Here is a 14,767-nt window from a genome sequence, read left to right on the forward strand (position 1 = left end):
CCAGAGCTGCACTAACTATTCTGCTGGTGCAGTCACTGTGTACATACATTACATTACTGATCCTGAGTTACATCCTGTATTACACTCCAGAGCAGCGCTCACTATTCTGCTGGTGCAGTCACTGTGTACATACATTACATTACTGATCCTGAGTTACATCCTGTATTACACTCCAGAGCTGCACTCACTATTCTGCTGGTGCAGTCACTGTGTACATACATTACATTACTGATCCTCTACTGATCCTGAGTTACCTCCTGTATTATACTCCAGAGCTGCACTCACTATTCTGCTGGTGCAGTCACTGTGTACATACATTACATTACTGATCCTCTACTGATCCTGAGTTACCTCCTGTATTATACTCCACAGCTGCACTCACTATTCTGCTGGTGCAGTCACTGTGTACATACATTACATTACTGATCCTGAGTTACATCCTGTATTACACTCCAGAGCAGCGCTCACTATTCTGCTGGTGCAGTCACTGTGTACATACATTACATTACTGATCCTGAGTTACATCCTGTATTATACTCCAGAGCTGCACTCACTATTCTGCTGGTGCAGTCACTGTGTACATACATTACATTACTGATCCTGAGTTACATCCTGTATTACACTCCAGAGCTGCTCTCACTATTCTGCTGGTGCAGTCACTGTGTACATACATTACATTACTGATCCTGAGTTACATCCTGTATTATACTCTAGAGCTGCACTCACTATTCTGCTGGTGCAGTCACTGTGTACATACATTACATTACTGATCCTGAGTTACATCCTGTATTATACTCCAGAGCTGCACTCACTATTCTGCTGGTGCAGTCACTGTGTACATACATTACATTACTGATCCTGAGTTACATCCTGTATTACACTCCAGAGCAGCGCTCACTATTCTGCTGGTGCAGTCACTGTGTACATACATTACATTACTGATCCTGAGTTACATCCTGTATTATACTCCAGAGCTGCACTCACTATTCTGCTGGTGCAGTCACTGTGTACATACATTACATTACTGATCCTGAGTTACATCCTGTATTATACTCTAGAGCTGCACTCACTATTCTGCTGGTGCAGTCACTGTGTACATACATTACATTACTGATCCTGAGTTACATCCTGTATTATACTCCAGAGCTGCACTCACTATTCTGCTGGTGCAGTCACTGTGTACATACATTACATTACTGATCCTGAGTTACATCCTGTATTACACTCCAGAGCTGCACTCACTATTCTGCTGGTGGAGTCACTGTGTACCTACATTACATTACTGATCCTGAGTTACATCCTGTATTATACTCCAGAGCTGCACTCACTATTCTGCTGGTGCAGTCACTGTGTACATACATTACATTACTGATCCTGAGTTACATCCTGTATTATACTCCAGAGCTGCACTCACTATTCTGCTGGTGCAGTCACTGTGTACATACATTACATTACTGATCCTGAGTTACATCCTGTATTATACTCCAGAGCTGCACTCACTATTCTGCTGGTGCAGTCACTGTGTACATACATTACATTACTGATCCTGAGTTACATCCTGTATTATACTCCAGAGCTGCATTCACTATTCTGCTGGTGCAGTCACTGTGTACATTACATTACATTACTGATCCTGAGTTACATCCTGTATTATTCTCCAGAGCTGCACTCACTATTCTGCTGGTGCAGTCACTGTGTACATACATTACATTACTGATCCTGAGTTACATCCTGTATTATACTCCAGAGCTGCACTCACTATTCTGCTGGTGCAGTCACTGTGTACATACATTACATTACTTATCCTGAGTTACATCCTGTATTATCCCCCAGAGCTGCACTCACTATTCTGCTGGTGCAGTCACTGTGTACATACATTACATTACTGATCCTGAGTTACAGCCTGTATTATACTCCAGAGCTGCACTCACTATTCTGCTGGTGCAATCACTGTGTACATACATTACATTACTGATCCTGAGTTACATCCTGTATTATACTCCAGAGCTGCACTCACTATTCTGCTGGTGCAGTCACTGTGTACATACATTACATTACTGGTCCTGAGTTACAGCCTGTATTATACTCTAGAGCTGCACTCACTATTCTGCTGGTGCAGTCACTGTGTACATACATTACATTACTGGTCCTGAGTTACAGCCTGTATTATACTCTAGAGCTGCACTCACTATTCTGCTGGTGCAGTCACTGTGTACATACATTACATTACTGATCCTGAGTTACATCCTGTATTATACTCCAGAGCTGCACTCACTATTCTGCTGGTGCAGTCACTGTGTACATACATTACATTACTGATCCTGAGTTACATCCTGTATTATACTCCAGAGCTGCACTCACTATTTTGCTGGTGCAGTCACTGTGTACATACATTACATTACTGATCCTGAGTTATATCCTGTATTATACTCTAGAGCTGCACTCACTATTCTGCTGGTGCAGTCACTGTGTACATACATTACATTACTGATCCTGTACTGATCCTGAGTTACATCCTGTATTATACTCCAGAGCTGCACTCACTATTCTGCTGGTGCAGTCACTGTGTACATGCTGTTCTTGTTTTTGGATGTTACATTGTATCTTTTACGCTGTTGCCGGCGGTTGTACCGCACACGTTGCTGATTGATCGGCTCCTCTGCCGGTGTTGAGGGTGAAGCTGCTGCTTCTAATCTTATTTTCCTTTATATAGTGGAGTGGTTTCAATTACACCGTGCAGATGTCGTCCATGTTTCTGTGCGGCCGCCGTGTGCGCTAATTTGTTACAGCTATAGTCAGGGAGAAGAAAGAGCTGTGATTCTGCGTTTACATGGCGGACCGCCCTGATCTGCTGCTATTAGGGAGTGTTCACACATTGCGGCTTCACACAGGGGCGCTGAGAAAAGATCCAAAGGTGGAAACAGTCAAAATGACACCTCGCGGCACAGCCGGACCCCACCGGTCCCAGGCGATGCGACATCAGCGTTGTGAGCCTCGGTTGGCAGCTGTGGTAATGCGACATGATGTGGAGCGGAGGGAGCAGTGCTGCGGCCCCAGGACTCTGCACACTCAATACGTTTGTGTTTGTTTTAGCATTTTTACATCCAAAAAAACCCCTCTTTTAAAAACAGCATCTTTTCTTATAAAGCTGTTTTGTTCCTCTGTTATTCCTTCCTGGGACACTTGTCAGTAGGGCGTGTCTGCACATGGTGTAAATATTGCAATGTTTAGACTTATTTAGTTCATTCACATTTTTCCAGGAGGAACAGCAGAGGAATGTAACATTGCATTGAGAGAAGATGTTACAAGATAGTTATTTTATGAGGAATACAAGTATTTACTAAAAAATGTCAAGAGACTATAACCCCCTCCCCTCGACTTAATGTGCCATACTGGGGTCTGGGGAAGCTCCAGTAATTGTGGCCATAATGGTCGTCACCCAGCTTTCCCAGGTACAGGTAGAAGTTTCTTCCAGCCATGGTCAGCAGCATTTCGTGTTTTTAGGCCGACGTCATGGCTATTTATACAGTCTCCATTAATTATTAGCCGCCTCCTGACAACATCATGAAGCTTCTGGGCCGCGGCAATAATTCTCCCAAATCTGTTTATATGGAGCAGAGATCCAGCGCCGGCAGCCGGAGCTCGGGAAGGTTTAAGCGCTTTCGATGTAGCGGCGTCCAAACAGCCGTCCAGCGCCAATCTCTCTGCCGCAGCTCCTAAAGCCTGATCCTAGGTTGTTGCACAAACATTCCCGGCCCCCGAGTGTATGGCCGCCCGCCAGCACAGCCCGGCTATTCCTCCAGGACACCGGGCCATAAATGGTAGCGTTCTATCATAGCAAAGAGAAGAGGGAATGGAAGTCTCTGGGAATGTACAGACAAATGGTTAACCCATTCATTGCACCAAACCAGAACCGGTGACGAAACTGTGACTGGAGTAGAAGTGTCTTATGGGTCAGCAACAGGTACGGATGCGGAACAGAAATCTGTCATCAATTTAACTTCTTTCTCCATTTTCTAGATTTATTTTTTTTTATTTCTGTAAGTTTTTATTTTTAAATTTGGTTTTAATGTTGGGGGTTTGTAAAAGTGTCTGTCTATCTAGAAAAAAGCTGATGCAGCACCGTAGTATCACAGTGAAAATCCAGGGACTTCAGTCTGGTCCACAAGTAGATACAATGTACAAAATGCAGCACTGCAGAATTCAAAGTAATAGAAAATATTCTGTCTTTATTGAGCCATATTGTTACACAACATTACAGGTCCTCCTGGAAAGTATCTATCCCTCCCTCCATCCATTTATCCATCCCTCCCTCCCTCCATTCATAACCATTCATCCCTCCATCCATCTCTTCATCCCTCCCTCCATCCATTCATCCCTCCCTCCATCCATTCATCCCTCCCTCCCTCCATTCATCCCTCCATCCATCTCTTCATCCCTCCCTCCATCCATTCATCCCTCCCTCCATTCATCCCTCCCTCCCTCCCTCCATCCATCCCTCCATCCATCCCTCCATCCATCCTCCATCCATCCATTCATTCCTCCCTCTTTCCCTCTCTCCACCCATTTTTCCCTTGATCCATCAATTCATCCCTCGATCCTTTCATTCCCTCTTCCTTCATCCATCCATCGCCCCCCCTCTTTCCATCCATCTCCCCCTGCCTCCATCCATCTCCCTCTCCCTCATCCATTCCCCCTCCCTCCATCCATCCCTTTACCCCTCACTTCATCCCTCCCTCCATTCATTCCTCCCTCCATTCATTCATCCTTCCATCCATCCATCTCCCTCCATCCATCCATCTCTCCCTCCATTCATCCATCTCTCCCTCCCTCCATCCCTCCCTCTATCACTCTCTCCCTCTATCCATTCATTCATCCCTCCATCCTTTATCCCCACTCCCTCCATCCATCCCCCCTCCCTCCATCCATCTCCATCCATTTCCCGCTATCCATCTCCATCTATCCATCCATCTCTCCCTCCCCCTATCCCTTCATCCCTCCCTTCCTTCTTCCCTCCCTCCCTTCATCCCTCCCTCCATCCATCCATCTTTCCCTCGCTCCCTCCATCCATCTTTCCATCCATCCATCCACCTTTCCCTCCCTCCCTCTATTCATCTTTCCATCCATCTCTCCCTCTATCCATCCATCCATCCTTCTTTCCCTCCATCCCTCCCTCCCTCCCTCCATCCATCCCTCCATCCATCCATCCCTCCATCCATCCATCTTTCCCTCCCTCCATTCATCCATCCATCTTTCCCTCCCTCCATCCATCCATCCATCCATCCCTCCATCTTTCCCTCCACCCCTCCGTCCCCCCATCCACAGAGTAGGCAGTTTCCAGCGTTTCCAGTATTTGGAGGGCTCGCGTCTGCCGCTCTTTGATCTTCGCTCCCATGTTCTGTAGTTCTTCTATGTTTAGGTGTTTGATGTTGGCTTTGTCAGCAGGTCTTCTCACATCTTCCGCCAGTTCTTCATCGTGGCCAGAGAGAACATCAGATAAATCTTCTGTATTGTTGGGAATGAACATTAATTATTAATATTCACCAGTGTTAATGTAACGACCACCAGAGATAAGAGGGGCGCAGATGAATCGGGTCTCTGGCCTCAATCAGTTGGGATGAAATAGATTCTAGATCATCAAACACTTGGAGGTGGAACAGCCGAAACCCGTGGGATCAGGGGTCTGCAACCTGTGGATCTAAAGCTGTTGGGAAACTACAACTCCCAGCATTCTCTCACAGTGCACAGCCATCTAAACAGTCAGTGCTAAACTTTCGGTGATATCATTTATAAAATGCATTCATAAGATGTCATCCCTTACAGACATCTTCCACATTATCTATATGATGTCATCAATTCTAGTGATGTCAATCAATCAATACTAGTGATGTCATCAATTCCAGCCGTTTGTATATAGTGACATCATGCATCTACTAGTGATATCATCCATTCTAATGATGTTGTCCATACTATTTGTATGATGTCATCTTTTAGTTATGTCATAAAAAAAATCAAGTAATATGACATCACCCATACTATGTAGACATCATCACCTAGTGATGTCATTCATCCATCAGTGGCATCATGCGCGCGATCTTTCTGCTGTGACCTAGCAGTGATATTTGCCATTCTGTGCATCTACTTGATATTTTCTATTAGTGATGGCATCCATAGCAAATGTATGATGTCATCTTCTGATAACCATTGATATTATATTATCCAGTAGTCATATTGGCATCCCTGTCACCACATTTACTGGATGTCATTCATTAGGGACATCGTATACTGGGAATGTCATGTATATGATATCATCCTTTGATGTCCTCCACTTCATTCCTATTATCTATATGATGTAATTCCCCAATGATGTAATGGATAGTACAGTAGATGTCATCCATGCCGTGCACCTCTAATATCCATGTGATGTCATCCTTAGTTGATATGATGTCATCAATCACTGATATCATCCATGCCGTGCACCTCTAATATCCATGTGATGTCATCCTTAGTTGATATGATGTCATCAATCACTGATATCATCCATGCCGTGCACCTCTAATATCCATGTGATGTCATCCTTAGTTGATATGATGTCATCAATCACTGATATCATCCATGCCGTGCACCTCTAATATCCATGTGATGTCATCCTTAGTTGATATGATGTCATCAATCACTGATATCATCCATGCCGTGCACCTCTAATATCCATGTGATCTCAGTGATGTCATTTTTATTATCTAGTTATCTTTTTTTTTTGGTTACTTTTTGGTAATGTCTTAAGCTTTCCTCCCTGGTGATATTTATTCTTCTTTGTATATTTTGCTTGTTAAACCATTTTTATGATCCTCACGAACAACTGCAGACATTTCATAAATCAGCCGGGTGTGAATGTGCAGGTGACAGCTCCGCTCACTGCTGCCTCATGCAACCTCCCCTCACCCTCCCTCCTACTGCTCCTCCAGGCAATTTCATTACCGTTTAATGTGTTTCCCCTGAAGACATCGCAAATGTCACAGTATCTTTATATTAGGCCATAGAGTTGTCACTCTGCTTTCCCCTGATTCTTGCATCCTAAAAACTTCCCTCCCACGTAATCACTTCTTCCTCACTTGTCAGTCTGCACTGTAGTCTTGCATTCTATTCATGAGGCTCAGGATGAACAGTTCTTTAACGGGTTATTCTCATGATCTCTCTTTAGGAGCACACCGCTGTCCTGTCTCGTAGCTTCTGAGGCGGTCCACTTCTGATTGACAGCTCGGACCACAGCGTTGCTCAATCACTGTCCTGTACAATGCACTCTCACATATTGGACCATCGGGGGATCACAGGGGCACTGACTCTGAACGGATCTAGCGGACTGGGCAGCTTCAGAGCAGCTTTTACAAGCTCTGTTGCAAAGAGTGCAAGTGCGCGCTCCTTGCCTATGCAACTGGTCATCTCTCATAGACTGCAGCGGTGGTCGGTAACCTAAGAAACTAATTACAAACTATAGTATTATTATTTATTATTATTATTATAGCGCCATTTGTTCCATGGCGCTTTACATGTGAAAAAGGGGTATACATACAAGAACAATTACAATAATCTCAAGATATCAAGTCAGCGACTGGTCCAGGAGGAGCGAGGACCCTGCCCGCGAGGGCTCACAGTCTACAGGGGATGGGTGAGGATATAGTAGGTGAGGGTAGAGCTGGTGGTGCAGCGGTATGGTGGAGCGAGGATCCTGCCCCCGAGGGCTCACAGTCTACAGGGGATGGGTGAGGATACAGTAGGTGAGGGTAGAGCTGGTTGTGCAGTTGTATGGTGGAGCGAGGACCCTGCCCGCGAGGGCTCACTGTCTATAGGGGATGGGTGAGGATATAGTAGGTGAGGGTAGAGCTGGTCGTGCAGCGGTATGGTGGAGCGGTGGTTACTGCAGGTTGTAGGCTTGTTGGAAGAGGTGGGTCTTCAGGTTCGTCTTGAAGGTTTCCACGGTTGGCGCGAGTCTGATGTGTTGGGGTAGAGAGTTCCAGAGTAGGGGGGAGGCACGGGAGAAATCTGGTATGTGATTGTGGGAGGAGGAGATAAGAGGGGAGTAGAGAAGGAGATCTTGTGAGGATCGGAGGTTGCGTGCAGGTAAGTACCGGGAGACTAGGTCACAGATGTATGGGGGAGACAGGTTGTGGATGGCTTTGTATGCCGTGGTTAGGGTCTTGAACTTGAGTCTCTGGGCAATGGGGAGCCAGTGAAGGGATTGACAGAGAGGAGAGGCCGGGGAATAGCGGGGGGACAGGTGGATTAGTCGGGCAGCAGAGTTTAGGATAGATTGGAGGGGCGCGAGAGTGTTAGAGGGGAGGCCACAGAGCAGGAGGTTGCAGTAGTCGAGGCGGGAGATGATGAGGGCGTGCACTAGTGTTTTTGCAGAGTCTTTGCTGAGGAATGTGCGGATCCGGGAGATATTTCTGAGTTGGAGTCGGCAGGAAGTGGAAAGGGCTTGAATATGAGGTTTGAAGGAGAGATCAGAGTCCAGGGTTACCCCGAGACAGCGAGCTTGTGGGACTGGGGAGAGCGGGCAGCCATTGACGTTGATGGATAGGTCAGATGGGGGGGATGAATGAGATGGTGGAAAGATGATGAATTTGGTTTTATCCATGTTAAGTTTTACAAATCTGGCAGAGAAGAAGGATGAGATAGAGGACAGACATTGTGGGATTTTGGTTAGTAGGGAGGAGATATCGTATTAAAATCCCTCCTTTCTTTTAGATTGGAGAGAGTTTTTAATAAGAAGTAAATTGCAAGGTTGTTTGCAAGTACTTTGCACTTTATCCATTGTGATAAGACAATCCCTTTTAAATATCTTCCAAAACGAAGAATGAAACAATGTAGGAAAGATACATAGTAGCTTGTTGGCACTCTCCATTGCTCCCAGGATGCCCACCTCACTGGGGTCTCCAGGAACATCCGTTTAATACATGACGAGGTCATTTTTCTATATTTGGTGAATTTATTCGGAGCTCAGGTTTATTAAAGAATTGGGTAATGTTCCTATAAATAGTCGATTATTACGCAGGATGCGGCGTCCGGACTTGTTGCGTTCCCTCCGGTTTCGCTCTGATGGAATGTTTCGGGACGGCTGATTACAATTGACCTTTGTGTATCCAGCACTCTGTGTGCGGCTCCTGTCTCCGGCTCCCATCCACCTTATAACTAAACGTCAAGATATCGTTTCCTGCCCAGGATGATGTCACTCTTGGACCTCAGGCAGGACTGAACACGACAGGAGTGTTGCCTGCAGCTGGAGACCCAGCGGAGATGGTTTCAGGTTCTATGAGAAGCAGAAATTGAATGAAAATCTGATAAATTGAATATGGCGTCCTCTAGTGGTGATGGGAGGACGTGCGTGCGAATAGATTTAAAGGGCAATTCCTCCTTAAAATAAAAATATCATCAGTAAATATAAGTCTTAGGTCACAGCCCCACTATCAGTATTTGGTCAGTATTCGGTCAGTATTTTTTCTCGGGAGTTGGAGCCAAAACCAGGTGAGGAACAATCAGAGAAAAGGTAGAATAGAAACAAGTCACCAATTCTGCATTTATCACCACTCCTGGTTTTGGCTCCCACTCCTGAGAAAATATACTGACCGGATATGGATAGTGCGGCCGTGGCCTATGTGTCATTCTCTGCAGTCAGGTTGTTATACTCCATTTCCTTTCTGTATCTGGTAAAACCGTGTGGCAACCACTATGGCTAACCATATAGATTATGTTACCTGTTTGACTAGAGAGAAATATCAGCGCTGCATTGTCTATTGCCGTCTGAGGTAGTCTGAGCTTTAATAATTATTTCCTCTCATCTATTGCTCTATCTGTGCTCCATACTTTGCACTGCATTGGTGCAAGATTTGCTTTTTTTACTAGATAAATGGTCTGTTCCTTATTTTCTTCCCTTACCTTCCTTTCATTGCCTTCCTTTCTTCCTTCCCCTTTCTGCCCCTTCTTTCCTTTCCCTTACTTCCCTCCCTCCTTCCTTCCTTCTCTTCACTTTTCTTCCTTCCTTTTTTCTTTCTTTCCTTCCTTTCCTTTCTTCTCCTCCCTTTCATTCTCTTCCCTTTTCTTCCTTCTCCTTCCTTCCCTCCGTTCCCTTTACTTCCTGTCCTTCCTTCCATCCTTCCTTTCTTCCTTCCCTTTCTTTCTTCTCTTTCCTTCCTTCTCCTTCTTTCCTTCTCCTTCCTCCCTTCCTTCCGTCTTGTCTTCATTTCTTTCATTCCCTCTTTCTCTCCCTCCATCTTCCCTTCCCTTTCATCCCTTCCTTCTTCTTCCTTCTTTCCTTCCTTCCTTCCCTTTGTAAGTGGTCCTTTATGCTAGTGATCAGAGCAGCCGGGTCTTCCATCAAGCTTCACTCATATCTAGGCTTAGTTTATTGTAAATGGCAGATTTATATTAATATAGTTACATTCTGTTATCACTGGACCTGACAGTTAGTAGATTATATTCCGGATTATTTGACCTTCCCTAGAAGTTGTATAAAATGTGAAATCTAAAGTAAAAAATCTGCTACTAAGTCTTCTTTTTAATGAATATTCTAGTCAGTTCTAGTAATTTAATAAGAAAATATTGTAGTTTGTGTAATATGTTATGTATAATATATTAATATATTATTATAAATTCATATTTACAGTATGTAACATAACTGCAATGGAGCATCCACTACATTTACATGATTGCCACCTAGTGGCGTGTGCTCATCATTGCAGCATTATTTTTGCTCTTTTACTGGATGTTTTAGTGCATTTGCAATGCTTGGCACAAGCTGCTCCCTTAGTCTCATTTTGGTAGCGATCACTGTAATATAATATTACTAAATATTATATCACTGATGCATTAGGGGGTCAAATGGAGTGTTGCTGTTTTTGGCTGATAAATGCATGATTGCTGGGGTCTGTCCACTGAGAACTCCACTTGTGTTGAAAACGATGTTCCCCCTTTCCTATGTGCATCATCACCATTTACTTCTATCTATAAGTCCCATAGAAGTGAGTGGAGCAAAGGAGGAAACCCCTTACAACCCGAATACAGCTGAGGATTTGATGTTTTTATGCATTTTGGAGTGACACATTTTACCTGCACTGACACAGTGTTGCAAACTCTCAGGACAGGAGACTCATGTGTGCTGTGGATGTTCTTGGTCACAGACCATTGGATACGGTGCGACAAGTGTTACATTGGGACCAGTTTGCAGCCTCTAAATAGGAAGATGGATGTTTCCATTCACTGACAGCTAGCAGAGATGTTGAAAATTAGAAACTGAAAAAAAACATAAAAGTAACTAGAAAGTTCTACGGGTGTATTAGTCCTGATCCCAAAAAGTGCTGCGACAAAGCGGGCCATAGGAGAAAGGCGATCTGCGCTGTGCAGCCGGCGTGACATTACTGTCTTCTGTGAGATTGCACAGATAATAGGCAGCCCTGTGCAGGATCTGCAGCCCTGTGCCAACCACAGAGCCAGACCAGAATCGAATTACACTGTCTTCATATTATCATGGATGCTGTATGAGGCCCCAGGGAGTCGGACCTCCGCCTGCACCAAAAATCAATCTCCTTACATGGATCATTTTCAGGCAGAGCCCCAACAAACACTTCCCGAATGTACAAACGTCTGTGAGAAGGATTCACTATTACATTCCAAAGTAAAGAAGCTGCGACCTGAATATAATGCACCAGCAGCGATACAATGTCTCCTATAACTGTCAGATAGTAGTGTAACCACGGCCGAGAATGGAGGGGAGCAAAGTAACAGCTTATATATACGGAGCATGCGGGTATAACCTGGGCATCTCCTGTATATAATTATATATGTACAGCCGATATAACCTGGGCATCTCCTGTATATAATTATATATGTACAGCCGATATAACCTGGGCATCTCTTGTATATAATTATATATGTACAGCCGGTACAACCTGGGCATCTCCTGTATATAATTATATATGTACAGCTGGTATAACCTGGGCATCTCCTGTGTATAATTATATATGTACAGCTGGTATAACCTGGACATCTCCTGTATATAATTATATATGTACAGCAGGTATAACCTGGGCATCTCCTGTGTATAATTATATATGTACAGCTGGTATAACCTGGACATCTCCTGTATATAATTATATATGTACAGCCGGTATAACCTGGGCATCTCCTGTGTATAATTATATATGTACAGCTGGTATAACCTGGGCATCTCCTGTGTATAATTATATATGTACAGCTGGTATAACCTGGGCATCTCCTGTATATAATTATATATGTACAGCTGGTATAACCTGGGCATCTCCTGTATATAATTATATATGTACAGCTGGTATAACCTGGGTATCTCCTGTATATAATTATATATGTACAGCTGGTATAACCTGGGCATCTCCTGTATATAATTATATATGTACAGCTGGTATAACCTGGGCATCTCCTATATATAATTATATATGTACAGATGGTATAACCTAGACATCTCCTGTATATAATTATATATGTACAGCCGGTATAACCTGGGCATCTCTTGTATATAATTATATATGTAGTAGCTGGTATAACCTGGGGCATCTCTTGTATATAATTATATATGTACAGCTGGTATAACCTGGGGCATCTCCTGTATATAATTATATATGTACAGCCGGTATAACCTGGGCATCTCTTGTATATAATTATATATGTAGTAGCTGGTATAACCTGGGGCATCTCTTGTATATAATTATATATGTACAGCTGGTATAACCTGGGCATCTCTTGTATGTAATTATATATGTACAGCTGGTATAACCTGAGCATCTCCTGTATATAAATATATATGTACAGCTGGTGTAACCTGGGCATCTCCTGTATATAATTATATATGTAATTTAGCATATAAATATACAAAATATTAGTAGTGTTTACTAGTAAATATACAGTTGAAACCAGAAGTTTCCATCCACTATATAAAAAGACACATCTACATGTTTTTCTCAATATCTGACATGAAATCAGAATAAACCTTCCCCAATTAGGATTATACCATCATTTTTAATATTTGCCAAATGCCAGAATAATGAGAGAGAGAGAATGTTTTAAGGCATTTTTATTACTGCAAAGTCAAAAGTTTCCATACACTAAGATTACTATGCCTTTAAACAATTCTGGACTGCCCATATGATGATGTTGTGTGTTTGGAAGCTTCTTTTTTGGCAACATCTGAGTTAATTAGAGACACACCAGTGGATGTATTTTAATGCACACCTGAAACACATTGCTTCTTTGTGTAGCATCATGGGAAAGTCTAAAAAAATCAGCCAAGATATCAGGAAGAGAATTGTGGACTTGCACAAGCCTGGCTCATCCTTGGGTACAATTTCAAGATACCTGAAGGCGCCTCGTTCATCTGTACAAACAATTATACACAAGTACAAATAAGATGGGAATGTCCAGCCATCATACCGCTCAGGAAGGAGACGGGTTCTGTGTCCCAGAGATGAACGCGCTTTGGTCTGACATGTGCATATCAACCCAAGGACAAAAACAAAATACCTTGTGAAGATGATGGCGGAAGCTGGTAAGATTGTGTCAGTAACCACAGTGAAATGAGTATTGTATCATGGGCTGAAAGGCCACTCTGCCAGGAAGAAGCCATTACTCCAAAAGAAACATTAAAAAGCCAGATTAATGTTTGCAAATCCACACAGGAACAAAGACCTAAATTTTTGGAGACATGTCCTGTGGTCTGATGAAACTAAAATTGAACTTTTTGGGCATAATGACCATCATTACGTTTGGAGGAAAAAGGGAGAAGCTTGGAAGCCTAAGAACACCATCCCAACTGTGAAACATGGGGATGGAAGCATCATGTTGTGGGGTTGTTTTGCTGCAGGAGGGACTGGTGCACTTCACAAAATAGATGGCATCATGAGAAAAGAAGATTATGTGGCAATGCTGAAGCAACATCTCAAGACATCAGCCGGGAGGTTAAAGCTTGGGCGAAAATGGTTCTTCCAAATGGACAATGACCTGAAGCATACTGGCAAAGTGGTAACAAAGTGGCTTAAGGATAACAAAGTCCATGTTTTGGAGCGGCCATCACAAAGCCCTGATCTCAATCCTATAGAAAATTTATGGGAAAGCTGAAAAGGCTGCGAACAAGGCGACCTATAAACAGGGATCAGTTACACCAGTTTTGTCAGGAGGAATCGGCCCAAATTCCACCAACTATTGTGAGAAGCTGTGGAAGGAGATCCCAAACGTTTCACCCAAGTCATTCACTTTAAGGGCAATGGTAACAAATACTAATGAAATGTATGGAAACTTTTGACTTTGCGGTAAGTAATAATGTGTCTTTTTATACAGTGTATGGAAACCCCTGGTTTCAACTGTACATTAGACAGGTGGCAGTGAGGCTGGAGATAATTGGGGGATCAGCTTCTGCTCGTGTTGCTGCCGCTTCTAATCGATGTAACTAAAAGCATTGAACATTGTGCTGGGATATTGACGGTTGTTCTTCTTTTGCAGATTGCGTCCCCCTGCACCCCCCGTGTCAACTACGAGCTGGTGAGTGTCATCTCCCCCAAATATTTACCAATATTAATATTGTTTTATATGAAAAAAAAAAGTGATATAACATCATCTGTGAGATATGTCCCCTTGTCAGACTGTATCACACAGGATAGGATTAGATACACAGCTCAGCAGACATTATCACACAGGATAGGATTAGATACACAGCTCAGCAGACAGTATCACACAGGAGAGGATTAGA

The 14,767-nt window shown here is 43.5% G+C and overlaps 1 protein-coding gene across 16 annotated transcripts in view; it reads left to right on the forward strand.

The window, feature by feature from the left end:
* Nucleotides 1–14,767, forward strand: part of TNS1 (tensin 1) — a 608,032-nt gene that overhangs the window by 386,732 nt on the left and 206,533 nt on the right. For 15 of the 16 annotated variants that reach the window (XM_073647437.1, XM_073647438.1, XM_073647442.1 and 12 more), the window contains one exon: nucleotides 14,521–14,559. In XM_073647437.1, the coding sequence (XP_073503538.1) occupies nucleotides 14,521–14,559 (39 nt within the window). Of the gene's footprint in view, nucleotides 1–3,934; nucleotides 3,965–14,520; nucleotides 14,560–14,767 lie in introns of those variants that run through there. The other variant, XM_073647449.1, reaches the window with a different exon arrangement.

The sequence above is a fragment of the Phyllobates terribilis genome, unplaced genomic scaffold, assembly GCF_046119375.1.
Source record: "Phyllobates terribilis strain yellow unplaced genomic scaffold, ASM4611937v1 Scaffold_9__5_contigs__length_417890890, whole genome shotgun sequence".
Taxonomy (NCBI): domain Eukaryota; kingdom Metazoa; phylum Chordata; class Amphibia; order Anura; family Dendrobatidae; genus Phyllobates; species Phyllobates terribilis.